The sequence below is a fragment of the Pararge aegeria genome, chromosome 6, assembly GCF_905163445.1.
Source record: "Pararge aegeria chromosome 6, ilParAegt1.1, whole genome shotgun sequence".
NCBI lineage: Eukaryota > Metazoa > Arthropoda > Insecta > Lepidoptera > Nymphalidae > Pararge > Pararge aegeria.
The window spans coordinates 4,957,862-4,975,113 of record NC_053185.1 but is presented as its reverse complement, the minus strand read 5'-3'; the positions used below and the strand labels follow the sequence as shown (position 1 = coordinate 4,975,113).

Sequence of the window (17,252 nt, the reverse complement as noted above, 5' to 3'; positions counted from 1 at the left end):
AATCTTATACACATGTATGAGAATATACGAAAACGTGAGATTAAAAAAACGGCCAACTGCGTGTTGGATTCGCGCACGTAGGTTTCCGTGCCATCCTTACATCCTTACTATTAATATTATAAATGTGTTGGTTTGTATGTACTTGCTTAATGCCCTGATTAAGCTACCAATCAACTTGAGTTGAGCCATGGAGATAGTTAGACGAAGAACGAGAGCAACAGATATAAAACGGCGAAAAAAGCCTGTCTGTTGTATTGGCAGCAACCTTAAATATTTATTTTATTGTGTTTTTAGTATTTGTTATTATAGCGGCAACAGATATATACATCATCTGTGAAAATATCAACTGTCTTACGACATTCGATCATCAACGATTCATGACATACATTCGGGTGACAGACGTCAGGCAGTATTAACATTGTCCCATTGTACCTGCCATACCAGCCGTGTTTGGAACTCTAAAATGCAAATGAAAAACTCAAATCGCTATAGGTGATTTGAGTTTTTCAGTCTATAATATGTGAAGGGTTCCCTCGATTTTGACAATTGTTTCCAATTGTTTGTCTCGAATTTTCTAGACTTAATGGAATACATGCTGTATTCGATCAAGTCTAGAAAATTCGAGATTTATGATCGTATGACCAACTTTTGACTTTTAAAAATGTTACTTGTTTTTTTTTTTTCAGGCAACTATCAGTGACTAATTTTTTGTATTATGATTCTGAATGGAGAAACATTTTTGAAATAAATAAAGCACCATATTAGTCCGAGACCTTGTCCAACCGAACTCGATATTAAAACAGCATGTTTAGAATATTTCGGCAAGGTTCGAAACGATTTTGTTTCGCAAATAGCACCGGGAGGGTCCCCATCATAAGGGGTGCCAATCTGTCAAAAAATACCTTTTATCGTTTTTATCACATAGTTGAAAATTCGTTTTCAGGTCTAAATTTGTTTTTATAACCGAGTTTATTCAAAAATTCGGTTGGTTTTGTACGTGTTTTTATGTTCGGGCATAACGCCGTCATATATAGACGGAGTTGCAACATGCTTTCGTTCGAGAGGGGTATTATCTATTTAGATTTCACATAGATCTGATTTATAGTTTCGGACACAGACAAAGGAACTGAGGATAAACATAATTATTACATAAATACTTATAATATACACTGAAAAACATTCTGGTTCCTCACACAAACATTTTCCAGTTGTGGTAATCGAACCCACAGCCTTGGACTCCGAAAGCGGGGTCGCTGCCCACTGCGCAAATCGGCCGTCAATTACGAAGAAGGGAAGATCAACTTGAGTAGGCCATAACAAAACATATAAGAAGCGTGTCTCCTTGCAAGCGTACCTATACATTAAACAAGAAGTAGGTGTATAGGTGGCTTTCCAGTTTCCAGATAGGTCGAGTTTACGTTGAAGAATTTGTATTAAGATTTCGGCATGTTTGAATACAGAGGCAAAATTTTACCGGGCTTTGATCTTTTGGGGTCAATACAAATACCGAAGGCGTAAGGAACAAAGGCAGACTTCAGTAACATATATATTAAAGCCCGCTTACTGAGAAACGTGTTACTATATAATAATATTAATCGTAACTAGTATTGTAAATGCGAAACTGTCTTTCTGTGTCTGTCGTCTGCGAAGTTGTCATTCCATGAAGCACTAACTCAGCATCCAACCAACTTGATTTTCAGCATAGAGTAGAGTTAGTTGAAAGAACGGATAATAACATAGGCTACTTTTTATCCCAGGAAAACTAATGGGTCCCATGGGATTTGTAAAAAAACGTATTAAACGCGGACGAAGAACGCAGGCAACAAATAACTCTAAAAATGAGAAACGAATTGAAAGCATTTATTATCATAAAAGCTTCAGAGTATAACAATCTCTATACTCTATGGTGGCTGGGAGAAATTAAGTTGTTTCGGTCATGTTATTGGAGAAAAATATTTTTTTTTCTATCTTATTAAATCATTTATATATAGAAAACAATTTCGATTTTATTTTTGGACAGTAATTTGTTATTCTATCAGTTCGGGTTGATGGACTCCACACACCTTTGATAACGTTATCGAGAACTCTCAGGCATGCAGGTTTCCCCACAATGGTTTCCTTCACCGTTGAAGCTAGTGATATTTTAATAACTTAAAACGCACATAACTTTGAAAAGTTAGATGTGCGTGCTGGTATTCGAATTCGAACCGCTTTAAGTAAATCACGTAAAATTTACCTGTGTTTTCAATAATTTGTAAAGATCCGTCTCCATTAGACATTGTACGATGTAGACATCCTTCATCTGGTCAATGGTCTCTGCTCTTAATATGTCTCTAATATCGATAATCTGAAACAAAAAACACACAAACTTTGGGCAACCAGGACAAATTCTTCGCTGGGGTCAATCATTAAAACTTTATTAAATGTAATTTTATAGTGACAACATTAGTTTTATGTCTCAGAATGGCGTAACCCACATTCATTTTATACCGACAAAAACCTTAGAGAAACAAAAAAGTGAAATTACCTACTTTGAACACTGGCGCAGTTCTTAAAACTAATTAAATTAATTCGACGGTGCTTTTTATTTTGATGCCTTTCTTTTATTCATTTTCATTGTACGAGTATTTATTGATTTATGTGCAGTTCTTTTTACTTCGACAGAGGATATTCTCAAAAAGGTCTCATCAAAAGTTCGCTAGCATTCACAAGTAGCTACTAAACAGTTCGTCGTCGTCGTCGTACAGTATTAGGCGTAGAATAGTTTTTAAACTTGTACACCGATTTCTCCAGTTTTTTTTGGTTACTTCTGGATACTTTTGTTTGGTTCATTCGTCGGCATATTAACAACGTGACGTAATGCGGGTGCCCCTCAGGCTCAGGCCCCAGCACGTGGGGATATCGGGAAATAGAATGCTAATAACACTGGAAAAAGTCACCCTCTGGCTGGTATAGACGTCGACTGCTAGACATAGGTGTTTTGTAAGAATTTCTAAATTCCACAATTGATGTTAAATAACCTTCAGATCTAAAACAAATTGACTTACGTTTTCATGTTTAAATCGGGTGAGAATTTTGATTTCTCTTAGTGTCCTCTGGCAGTATGTTTGGTGTTCAAACGGGGATATTTTCTTTATGGCGACTTTTGCTAACTTTATACTGTCGACAGCGGACCTGTGCAACAAAACGAATGATTAATATTTATCGATAACCATCAAAACAAAATATTAAAATATATGTATTACTTATATTTTAATATTTTGTTGCCGGGAATAGCTGTTGGCAAACCCTTCATAACCTCCGTCCTGCCCAAAGGTCTGATAGTCAGAAAGCCATCTCCATCCTAGTCACTTTGACCTTTCATGTAACAACAACGAAATTATACATAGGTAAGTAATACCTTAATATTTGATAGTTCCATTGTTCGAAGTACCTACTACTATGATGGATATTTAGTAGTGAAATCGGTAAAAAAAAACTAAATAAACTATAGAATATATAGAATACCGAAATAATGAGCTGTTTTCTAAAAAAATGTTATAACAGAGCTCAAAAACAAGTAATAAAAAAGGGAACAAAAGAAAGTTGCGACAGGCAAACGGACAAGAATCTTGTTAACACAAACGAGTTGTTCTGTAAGTTTTTTTGTCGAAATACTTTCAGCGGTAGGCCCGATAACCGAGCGTACCAACAGAAAATGTATTTCAACAGGGTAGGTAATAGGTACCTCAATCCTAATTACAAAAGTTGTACTGTTGTAAAACATGATCATATTATGATAACAAATATATTTAAGTGTCACATTTAAACTTAACTAATAACCTAATAAATTGTCGTAAAATGCAAATTGGGCATAAATAGCAAAAAAAGATCTAAATACCCAACACAGTTATAACATACGTCAACTATTCCTCCAATACCCATAAATGGTGATAACGTTCTTTTCAGCATAAGACAAATAGGCATTTAGTTACTTCATCCTCCGTGGTTGTCTTAACATAAGAACCTGAGAACTAAAGCGATATCATCAAATACTTCAGCTTGAGTTTCAATTAGGTAGGTACTAAAGATAGTTGACGGATCAACTTAAAACTAGGCGACCGAGGGAACATCCGCATCCTAACCGAAGAAACTTATATACCGTCGGGAAATAGTATTGTATAAAGTTGATGTTTAAGGAAAAAGCACTCAAGTCAAGACTAAACAGTAGACGTTTGCAATATCAAGTTATCAAACGAACTTAGTGCTAACTCGCTAGAACCCGATTTTTAATGTGATTTTTTTTTCTAGTACCTTAACTTTCAAATACAAAGAAACATTATGCCTGTGCGGTTGGAGATGACATGATCAATTAAAAATTAAAAAAGATTATGAAGAGGGATCTATGTCACAAAATATGTTTCGTGCCAAATTATCAATACAGGCACACACACACACAACCCAAAAATAGGTACAAGTTCCAGTAAAACTACATTCAATTAAAACTATTTCGCTTTTATGAACCATCCAAATAACCATAATAACAGCTTATTGCGTAAAAAGTGGATAGATGAAAATTAAATGCCCAATATTTTCAACTCAAAAAATTAGCGTCCCAATTTTTTTTTTTAAATAAATAAATATACTACGATAATACAGGCATCGCCATCGACCATCTAGCCCCAAAGTAAGCATAGCTTGTGATATGGATGCTAAGATAGCTGATGAATATTTTTATGAATATAATATACATAAATCCTTAAAATACACAGATAAACACCCAGCCACTGCATAACATTAATGTTCATCACACAAACATTTTCCCGATCTGTGGGAATCGAACCCGAACCGACGGCCTTGGACTCAGAAAGCAAGATCGCTGCCCACTACGCCATTCGGCTGTCATTCATTGTGTAAGAAATTAGAATAATTCGATTTTCCTCGGATTTATCAGCTTCGACCGGGAAGTAAACAACGGTTTCCCGTGTCTAGTAAAGCCAAGGAGATAGGGTATGCCGGTTTTTCATTTCGGTTCGGTAGATATACTGGTCCCCCCCGATCCCAACCAAAAGGAAGGAGGCTTCGATTGCGAACAATTTGCTTTGTGTTTTTCTTTTCAAAGAGAAAAATGCATTTTAAATGTACGCTACAATTCAAAAGACAGCTCTATTAGTCTTAAGTAGGTTTATAAACGTACTCATACGTTTAGAAATAACATTTTCCAACAATAATTTGTTAGCTCATTATAAATAAAAATAAACGTATGAGATGCAAAATTGTAGGGATTTTATTCTACACAACATGTTTTTGTGTACATATACTCGTGCCTACGTCATACTATATCAATAGACGAGATACTCGTAACCTTTTATTACTGTTTTTTTTATTATAACCTAGTGGTTTAGATTTCGGTCTCCATTTCTGGGGACCAAGTTCGACCCCTCTATGCCTCTCGGGCTTTTCGGTGTTATGTACGTTTTATTTTAAGGTAAACATCGTAAGGAAAACTGCATGTATAAGAGATCTCCATAATGTTCTACTGTGAAGCGATGATAGCCCAGTGGTTAGGACTTCGGCTTTTACTTTCGGAGGCAGAGTTCGAATCCCAGCATGCACCCCTAACTATTCTAAGTCGCACATACGTTTTGAGTAATTAAAATATCACTTGCTTCAGCGGTGAACGAAAACATGGAAATAACTCTTAAGCGTGGAATTTTCACGCTTAAGAGTTCTCTACTAGATAGCGTAGATACTAATGTGGGTAGAGTTGAGTGATTAATAATACAACTCCGTAGTACATTAATAAATAATTAATCTATCTTGTAAGGTTTAGCCAGCGTTTGCAATGTGAGAAACACAAAAATATGTTTGTAACGACTCCACATTACAATTTTTTTAAATGCATATTAAAAATACGGAACCGACAGGATTTGAACCTGCTAGTCTGACAATGTCGGCCTGAGCGCTTAGACAGAACTACGGCATGTTTACTATACACAACCCTTCCGCTTGCATTACTCTATATATTGTTGAAAACTGCTTTAAAATCCGTTAAGTAGTTTAAAAGATCGAAGCCTTCAAGCAGCGGGAGTGATTTTGTGTTATACTATGTAAAAATGGGGGCTAAAGCAATGGCGGAACTTTGTCGTAATTAAGAATACCTGAAAGGTTTAAAGTTTAAAAATTTAAAGCCTTTCTTTGAAATAATCCAATTGAGCTGATTAGATAAAAAGAGGAAACATGGAAGTCCGACTGGTACTAAAATAGAGTCAACAATCTGTCGTCAAATTGTCATCTGCGTAAGACGGCGATAAGATGGGCATCTTGAAACAAATCACCCATTTTTTCATAAAGTTGATTTCATGAAAGAGAGGCCACTTTAAACGGGACTTAGAGGACTCTTCTTATACTTTTAAAACATCACTTAGCCTTTTGCTGTAGGTACTTTATTTTCAAAATGTATGAAGTTCGAAAATAACTTTTAATTATATTGGAAGTGGTTGTACACAGTTATTATGTTATGAAATTGAGGTATTTGGATTACGCCAATCATAAAAGCGGGTATTCATATTTCATAGAATATTAAGTGCTTCTTTTAGTTAAATGTTAAATCATAACGTCTCGAATGCAACTAGACTGTCTTAGCAGACAGAAGGTATTCAGAAATTCTTTTATTATGGATGGTAATTGGAAAACCATCGCCCTTAACCAAGAAAGACTTCGCAGGGCGTGCGAGTCCTTCAAAGTACCGCCCTATGACAATCACCTGAGGTGTTGATCAACTCTGCTGTCGACGACAATGCAAGCAGTCGTCGGCAGAAATAAGCATGGCGGTAGTATTTTCCCTGACGATCTCTGTCACTAAAAGCTCTCCTGCTACTACTATATTAATTTTCAATCAGGTTGTCACCACTTAATTTTCAGTTTGACTACTCCTTTAGTAATTCCCAAATTTAAATTATTACTGATTTTGCAAAAACCTCTTTTAATCTAAACGAATAGGGACATATAAAATAGATATATCCCATATTTGATCTCTTTTTGACAAATACAAATATGTCCATAAATAACTAACGACACTGAAAAGAAACCATTTCTATCTTACCTGATTCGAGGTAAACAAGTCGTTAGTGACTAATAAAGAATTTACGAGATGGGTAAAATACGGCCTTAATGTAATTTGCTAAATATCTTGGCAAAATCTCAGAATCCTATTTACTTTGAACACTTGTTTTGACACAAGGGAATATTTGAAAGACATTCAATTTATCTGAAATCCCTCAAGAAGGGTTGTTAATTTAATCAGATCGAGTTAAAGCCCTCTTAGCTGAATTATATTTTAGAATGACATAATTATATTGTTTGTAAATTTATTAAATCTCACCATTTGCTCGCGAATTCTGCAGAATGTAAGTGGATTGCATTTGTGTTATAAAATGTTGTTTTATTGTTATAAATCCGGATACCATTATCATAGAAAGATAAAATTTCGATAAGCGGTGATAGCCTAGTGGCTAAGGTTTCTGCTTTCCTTTCGTGATGATTTCGACTTAAAAATTCGTGAGTAAATCTTTATGCCTCAGAGTTCTCCATAATGTTCTCCACGGCTCGTGAAGTCGATCAATCCACACTTGGCCAGCGTGGTAGACTACGGGCTAAAACCATATCTTTCTTATGGGTGGATCAACTTTACCTTGCCAAATGTTGTCCCGTCCCTAGCAGTTTTTTTTTCAATAAAACCTAAAATATTAATGATTTTATTAATTTTTTTGGCAATTTAATAGATTAGATCAATAAACGCCGTAGTCACACTGACAACAAACAGATAATGTATTATTTTATCAAATGAAAATAGGTCACCTAGGAGAAAAAAATAGCCTCTCATACAAATTTCGGTTGGATTTGATCGCTTGCTCAAAAAAATCTCCAGGGCCGGCCTAATTTTAACGCAAGTATGATATAAAACAAACTTTCGTGTTTTATAATATATTGAAATATTCCCAAATATTATAAGATTCTTATTTTTAATTTTAAGTCAAATATGTGTCCCTGCTTTTACCGTAAAATTAGCTTCCGCTGGGCAATGCTTAAGAAAACTAATAAATTATAGTGAAGAGTGTGGTGGGCCCGTATCTATATAGAGAAACATATTATCTAGCGTTTTTTAAGTAAAATCTTCACCTAAAATTAAATTTTTATTTTTGTAAATTTCAGCAAAGAAAAGTTCATCCACCCTATATAAGCGAAAGTACCCACGTTAAATTTCGATAACCACAAGTTTTGCAATAAAGAAGAAAGAAGAAGAAACACTTAATTGCACGTAAACATACATATAGGAAAAGAAACATTAATGAAACAGTAAACAATATAGACATGCAAAGGCGGCCTTATTGCTGCAAGCAATCTTTACAATCATACATCTAATCCCGTGCTTATAAATAAAATACAAATAGTTATTGTAAAATAAATACGTCTAGGAGTTTCTGTTTGTAGCGGTCTTCACATAAGCTAACTAGATGGCACCACAAGATCTTGCATCGCGAAGTTTTCATAAATTAATATACAACTTCAAAAGACGAACGTTTGGACCTCGGTCTCCGAGCTCGGAGGAAAATCTTCGTATTGTTACGGTCGATAGCGTCACCATAGCTCCCGAATAAGCTCCAACAAACGAGGAAAAAATCGAAATGCTAAATAATATTTTTTTTTGGTAAATACATATATACCTATAATCCAGAATTACTTCTATTGCAGTCCTATAGTAATAATAAGATCTACTAAAGCAGGTAATATTGCTGTAATTAAATGATTAATCTCTGTCAACTAGATTTTAAGCTAATTATACCAATAACATATAGTCGTAGTTATTTATATTGGGACTGCTATACATAAATATGCGATATAAAAGGTTATATATATAACTCCATTATGTTAAACTAGTCACTACCAAAATCTATTGTAGAAACTAGCGAAAACTTGGATTGAGACTTCATAGATAAGAAAACACTGACACCTACATAAACGTTTTCTAAGAATTCTTTAGCTTAACAAGGTATGGATTTTATTTATTTTACTAAAAATTTGCTCTTGTGATATTGCAATTAATCTCACCAGGTGGTGATGCAGTCCAAGATGGTGGTAATATAAAACCCATACCCGGAATCGGTTTCTTAACCAACTAACAGAATTTTCATAAATTCCAGATATAATATACGGCTTCCTAAAGTAGAATAAAACTTCCCGCGATTTTAATAGGGACAAATTATTGAACGATGAATTGCACTAACTCCAGGCTAATAAATTTTTAATACACTCTGTAATATCCGCCTTTTGTATACTGTTTCTTTCTGTGTTTTTTTATTCTTCTTCTGTTTTTTTGTGAGCAAATAAAGAGGATAAATAAATAAGATGCTGATTAAAAAAAAATCCTCGGCTATGTTGGGATTCTTCTTACCATTTTATTCCGGCTCTTTCGCCTTTTCCTATGGAAATAGAACGAGAACGTGGAACATAAATTAATGATCCTGTTGCACGCTTGTTTTCCCTATTAAGGGCGCGTCTCGATACCTCGTAGCTTTTGTAACAACAAATATGGTGTAGTTATCATCATCACCTATCAATAATGGAATCACAAAAAAGTAGGTTTATGAAATATGTCCCTGAAATGATGAATATTTGAATGTTAAATTATTTATATTTTTCAATTTTGAATAAATAAACCTTTTGCCGTCTACGTGCATAGTCCACTATGTGCATAAATTTGAAAAAGCCTAAGAAGCCGCGTTAGGCGTACGTTGAACTGAACTTGAATGTAGAAATTCTCAAAGGAATATCTACCGGATGTCAGGCTTGGGAATATAAGTAACCACCGAAAGGATATATTCAAAAACCGGCATTGCGGTAAACCGCGAACCTCGTAACTTAGCAATATTCGAAATAATATAAGTGTACTACACAAACCATAAAAAATTAAAAAAAAAAAATCTGGATTTAGGAATTTGGAAGCAGCTGATCAAATGATTACCTCTTAGAATATTTTTTTTACTGTATGAAATGCGTCCGCAATAGATTAAGACTGCCGACGCACCGCGCTGCTAAATGCTAGATTGCTTCTTATAAAGCAAACAATCAATTAATTGTGCTTCAAATATTTTATCTCCATGATTTGTTGACAGATAATCTGAAGGGTTGTTGTATGACGAAAAAAAACCCACCATGTAAATTGGGCTGTTTTTGTTTTAAAAAATAAAAACGGCAGGTTGAAAAGAAGGCCTTAGAATCAATCGCATAAAATAAGCAAGCTCGGTAAGGTACAATATAAAACGAACTATGAATAGGTATAGAGCGTAGAGATGGCGTAGAACGAAAAATGCACACCTATCTGTAGATGGAGGCATCAAAGAGTTCCAATTTAAAATCCGATATCAAACCAGATTCGGAAAAGTGAGTTAACAAGTATTCTAGTAAAGCTGGAACAGGGCCAAGATGACGACACTAACAATTTCAGTCACTAGTATTACACTTTGAAGCTATCTATCCGATCATCGCAAAATTTCTCTTGCACTCAGCATTTTGCACAATCACCTGTATTCACAGTAGTCATATTTGATGATCATCATTATTAAAATCGGAAGCAATGATAGCCTAGTGGGTAAGTATTCGGCTCCCTCGCGAGGGAACCGAGTTCGATTTTATGCGTGCAACTCTTAACCTTTCGAAGTTACGTGCGTTATAAAGGCGGTACAAAATTTTCACAACTTATTCTTCATGGGTATCAAATGAAAGGGCTTGGACTAGTAGAAAAATGTAAAATCAAAAAATCATTCGCTTTTACAAAGGAGGGGGGAAGGGAATGATTTTGTGGGGGGGATTTTTTAAATGTCAAAATTTAATTAGTATCCAACGGCTTCTACGATATTTTTTGATTATTTTTAGAGACATTTACTTATACATAGATCCCAATTTTCTTCAAGAGGAAAAACAGAATCCACAAGAACCACTGATTACAGAAAATTGAAGGGACTATTTCCATCACGAGAGGCATAACTAAGCAAGGATTTTAATAAAATTCCTATTATTATTCATGAACTAAATAAGTTAAGTCCTATGAGATGATAAATGATATACAACTTGTAACGAAATTACGAAATACTGTTGAAGGGGGTATTTCATAAGGAATCACCCTGTAATATTATTAAATCAAAAGAAGCATATTTATTTTTCCAAACAAACTAATACAAAACATTATCGGTGTTTATTATGACAACCCTATTGAAGATAAAAGACCGACACGTGCATAGTACCTACGCTATGCGACGCGTACCTAATAAAGTGACAGAAGTCACATGATTTTACTTTTGCAGGTGTTGTTAGGGCTATATTTAATTTCTTTCAGTAAATACTATGATATTTTTCCGCCACTATACTAATATTATAGATGTGAAAGTGTGTATGTTTCTTATCCTTCCTTTACACTCTAACTACGCAACCAATCAATAAAAACAAAATGAGTCCATCAGTGATACATCGAAGAAGCATTAGATCTTAACTATAGGGTACTTATAACCCTTAAAGCGAAAATAGAAACACATCTGTCGTATTTGGGTATAACATGATAAAAACCAAACCATGTGAAACTCATGGGTTTACTAGCTCCGCTTCTCATTGGGATCGGGATAGAAACACCAAGAGCATGTTCACCCAAAGGAAGACAATAAGGGATAACGCGTAGGTACACTTAACAGACGAGCACTAATGGGAAGTTACGACCGCCATATAAAACTAAACAACATACAAACACTATTACGAGTTTCTAAATCCTTAGACTGCTTTTAGTGGCTCGTTTTGCGGACAAACAGCGAGGTCTGGCTGAAAACTCACTGAGAAGCTCGTAAAAAGTTTATATACTGATTTATAACTGTAACGTGATATAATTTGCGTTTAACAGAAGTCATAAAATTACGAGCGTCGTCGTCATAAAACGTTATTAATATTGTTTAAACGCGTGTATTTAGTTATATTTTTATTGTACTAACTCTGCCCGCGGATTCGCCTGCTTCTTGTATTATTCCGTACGTACTTATGGGACATACATACCTTTCAAATTTAAATAAAAGTGGACTAGCGATTTCCCGTGACTTTGTCCGCGTAAAAGTTGTTCTCAGTATTTTTTCCCGTCCGAACTTTCTTCCACTAATCACAAATACATACCAACATTACATCGCCTGCTTAAGCTTTTACTTCTTTTGTTTCGCTACTAAGGACGCAGCGGGTTGTAATGTCCTCAAGAATAAGTCTATCAAATGGACTCTTTAATTTTACAGGAATTACCAGAGATTCATCATAACAATCAATCACCGGTCTACTACAGGGCACGGGTCACCTCTTACAATGAGAAGGGTTTAGGCAGTAATCCACCACGCTGGGCCCAGTGCAGATTGGCGGACAATAAAGGTTCCAGAGATTATCATGTTCAAACTTAAAGCAACAAGTTCTTCAGCTTAATTCATCCAACAAACAAGTCTCAGGGAGCTGCAAAGAATAAGGATATCTTTACAAACTCTTTAAGAACAACATGGAAGCATGTCCATCGTACATCAATGAAAATTAATAATTTTATGATAATGGAAAATAGATAATTCACTAATCTGTACTGCAATTTAACATTTTTTGATATATATATATATATATATATTTTGTAATTATTTATATATATATAAATAATATATGATATCGATCTAAATAAAGTTAAAATCGGTTATAATTTAAAATTTAGTTTCAGAATTAATAACAAAGTTCATTAAAATACTGTTAAAATGTTGTAGTTGATTTAATAAAATGATAAAATTAGAAAAAAATTGTGTTTTTTTGTTATCCTTGATTTTTTAGTTCATCTCGTGGTGTATTTTTATAGATTATTGTACTAAATAAAGAAAAAAAAATGGCCGGAATTTTAATTTTAATATTAAAAGGTCACTCGAAAAAATCTAAAGTCATTTACTAATAAATTAAAAAAAGTTTCTGAAACTTTCAAAATTAAAATTTTTAACTGAAACTTTCAGAAACTTATTTTTTTTTGGTCTATAAAATTATACCGTAACGAGAAAAAAAATTAAAAAAAAAAAAAATCGATTTTCGACGATTTTCGAAATTTAAAAAAATTTGGAGTGACCTCTTAAAAATTTTTTTTTGAGCTGTCCTTTGGAGGGGGCTCTTAAAACATCAAAAACTAACATTTTTTCATAGTCGTTTTTTTTGCGCCACCCTAATATATATATATATATATATATATATGGTTATTAGTAATATTCTCGGGGGATTTACAAATATCTAGCCTTTGTTACTTATGCATGGCTTTACTTCATAGCTGAACCGGTCTTAGCAAAAATTGGCATAGATATAGCTTGCAGTATAGCTTGCCTAATATAGCTTGCCTACAGCCGTGAAAAAGGATTCTTTTTATCCTAGAAAAACTTACTATAAGTGGTATTTTTTAAACCGAAATAATACTAACATATAAAGTGAGTTTTAGATACAACGAATACATGAACCTGAATCAAAAGACAAAATCTATCACGCGTGTAGAGTATTTATTTTTCAGCCGGCCAAACTAGCAGTCTTTGTAACATTATTCACCTAATGCCCATAAAACTTGTTACACGCTGTCTGAGCAGCAATATTAGAATTTACCGGGCGCGTTCGCAGCATGGGGTATAAAGGCTGTAAAGGTCGTTCTACGTCTAAAGACAACAAATGCTTTCCTACTGGCTGATGCCCGTGATTTGTTACGTCCGGTAAGATAGTCAAGTCAAAGATTATTGCTTTATTCAAGTAGGCACATAGATGACCCTTGTGATGAGTTACATACATTACATGTAAAATATTAATTCGTCAACTTAAAACTAAATTGATAAATTGTAGCCGTCTCCACCTTTAAGCATGAAGAACAGGATCTGAAAACTGATTGAACAATGTTTCAAGCCTTCCACAGCTAAGCACAGACCGCACTAAATAAGAGGTTTAGAAGGAGTAAAGGTTAAGAAGGATTAACGTTATCCACTCTTATGAGTTTTAGTAGTAGTAGCTTTTTGTGACAGAGCACGTCCGGTGAAATTACTAACGCAATGGTTACTTCTGCCACCAAGCAGCATTGTTTGCTCTTCCCGCGGGTGTCGTACGAGGCGACAAAGGAATTGTAATATCACCTACTTCCATCACCAATCCATCTGCCCAGCGCGCAACTTATCCTCAATACATCTAATATCACCTACTTCAATCACCAATCCATCTGCCCAGCGCGAATGATGATGATAACAGTAAATCTAGTAATCTAGACGGGGACTACCTACTCGTTCTCCCTGCTGCCACGGTTCGGCAGATGGACATGTTAATTGTATCCCTTGTCAGAGTATATGATCGGGGGATATAATTTTTGTCTACCTGTGCTAGCCGTGTTGATCTGTCATCGGCTTGGTATGACAATGTTTGCTATAAAAAAATAATAGCTAAAAGAATGAGGGACTACATGTGATAAATGTTCCAGAGTTGGGCACAGACCGCACTCACGGGAAAAAGGAATTAGAGCTTTGACCCCCCCCCCCCCCCCCCCCCCCACGCTGTTCGGAGGGATGACTTGAGTATAAAAAAATGTGATCAGGGTTAAACAGATTGATATATGCCGCGTCTGTTTCATATGGGATGAGGTTGTCATTCTTTAAATTGCAATAATGGCAACTGGTAGGAGAAAGTCTAGGATCTATGGTCCAAAATACGTGTAGGTAAACCAAGATGTATTCCATAATGGTTGTATAATAAATGCGTATACGCGTGGATTAGTTACGGACCAAACACTTGGTTCACTTGAAAGTAAACGGAAACCTCGCCAATAAATTAGAGAAACACTTCACAGGACATGCAAAGAACCTGATACAAAGGTACCGTAGCCGTAAGTGTTTCTTTTAGCCTGACGCGTAGGTGTTAACCCTTATATGCCTTTAATAACACCAGCTACAGCGCCCTTCAGCAATACTGCTTGAAGGCAGAAATAAGGATAGCGTTCGTACTTTCCTTCACTACACTTTTAGTGATAAGGCCGCCTTTGCACCCTAGCACTAAGTACTGTTACTGTTTTCTTTTTATTTTTCCTATTGTGTTGTGTTGCAATAAAGTTTTTCTATTCTACCCTGGACAGACTGTGCCACAAAAAGCATAACTGCTTAATTTTTCTACTACAACGTAGGTATATACGTAACATTAACGTGAGTGTCGTATATACACCAGTCGTATATACATAAAGGTGAGCCTATAAGTGATAACGTTGATAAGCTCTTGAGAACGTTGGGAAACGAAAATATTTAAAATACGCTCACGCTCACGCTCACGTCACTGTGAAAATATTTTCTTATAGCAAATTTCAAAGCCCGGAAGTAGGAAAAGCGAACGCGAGTACCTTATTTTTTACGCTTATTTTTTAGCATAATAGCCGTTTTTCGCGACTTCGGCAGATTTATTTCCGTTTTTTTTTTAAATCCCGCGGGAAACTAAGTTATCGAATGCAGCTAGCTATGCAAAATCATTTCGCCTAGATGGATATAGCTGTGAAGCCTTGAAGACAAAGCCTGCGCTTATAAATTTATGTTGTTCTAACCAAACTTTTTGTTATGGTAACATCTTGTTTGAGAAAGGCATCATATATGTCTATATATATACTAGCGGGCCCCAGCGCCATCTGTCGCGCTGATTTGTGAATCTAAACCATCCAGGGTTCCACCCAAACGCATACCAAAAAATGTATTCAAATCGGTCCAGCCGTTTAGGAGTTCAGTGACATACACACGCACAAAAGAAATATATATATATATATATAAATACATATATATATATATATATACATATATTTCTTTTGTTATTGAACTACATCAATTTATTATTTGTCATCCGATAACTTAAGTTTCTTTTTTTTAAAAATTAATTTATATATGTGTGTGTATTTATCAATAAGATGGTAAAGCAGATGGTAAGTGGAAAACCAATCCCTACTATCCAACGCCTATAAATAGAGCAACACTTCACAGGGCTTGCAAAGAGCACGTCCTACATCATGCCGCCATGTGTCCATCGATTTGAGCCGTAGATGTTTAGCCTCATGTGCCAGTAATAACACCCGCAACCACGCCCTTCAGACCGAAACACAGCTTTGCAACAATGTTGCTTAGCTGTAGAAATAAGCATGGCGATAGTACTTCCCCGGACGAGCTGTCATAAAAAGCTGTACTACTACACAAATATAATATAAATATATATAGAATGTCCCTACTTCCCTATCCCTATCCCTACTTCCCTATTAATATTATAAATATCAATGTAATTTTGTTTGTTACGCTTTCACGCAAAAACTACTTAACCGATTCTCATGAAATTTTGTACACATATTCTTGGAAGTGTTAGAAGTAATATAGGATACTTTTTATTCCGACATTAAGCTCAGTTTCTTTGGGAGCGGGGTTGAAAGTGTTTGATGACTTTACGCCATAACTCCGACAAATTATAACCTATTTAAATAATTATTTTTGTACTTTAGAGGTTATAATATGTGTTTAATTTTGCCCTGCTAAGCTGTGGTTGGAGATAGAGGACAGAACTCCTCAGCGGACAGCAGCAAACCCCTCATTTAAGGCTTAGCGATACTGAATACTTTAAATTTTTTTAAGAACTACAAATAAATTTAATGCCACGTTAAAAAACAAAATCAAACGCAAACGAAGTCTCGGGCAACAGCTAGTAGACCATATATTATATGGATTTTAGATTATAGATGAAAACGATCAAATGGCAGGATACTAAATGCATAGCCATAATAAAACCAGGTCCCAGCAGACGAACAATAACCGACAGATAGAGAAGTAACAAAACGAAGTGTTCACCGTCACAAATAAAATTTAAATAACAACATATAAGCACATTTAAACACAACTCCGTCCTCATTTTGCATGGTTATATCCTCCCTTTATGGCAGAAATTTATCCGTGAATCGCGCCGAGTTACACATTATAGTCGTAAAAAGTCAATTTTTACCCTTTCACGTGGGGGTGTAATATTGCAGGGTCGTCTATATCAGTGTTTACTCTCGGCTTGACCTAAAATTACAATAAGGTTTTCAATATAGCGACCTCTTTTACTGTTCCGTCCGAGGGAATACAAACAAGGAAATATCTTTTGCAAACACTCTTCTGCTATCGTAGTAGGTATAGCTACTAACATCAATATACGATTTT

The 17,252-nt window shown here is 35.1% G+C and overlaps 1 protein-coding gene across 1 annotated transcript in view; it reads right to left on the bottom strand.

Moving 5' to 3' along the window:
* LOC120624645 (mitogen-activated protein kinase ERK-A) overlaps positions 1 to 17,252 on the bottom strand; it is a 67,314-nt gene that overhangs the window by 22,317 nt on the left and 27,745 nt on the right. Inside the window, exons 2-3 of the mRNA XM_039891302.1 lie at positions 3,048 to 3,174; positions 2,237 to 2,347 (exon numbers count right to left, since the gene is read on the bottom strand). Of these exons, the coding sequence (XP_039747236.1) occupies positions 2,237 to 2,347; positions 3,048 to 3,174 (238 nt within the window). The remainder of the gene's footprint in view (positions 1 to 2,236; positions 2,348 to 3,047; positions 3,175 to 17,252) is intronic.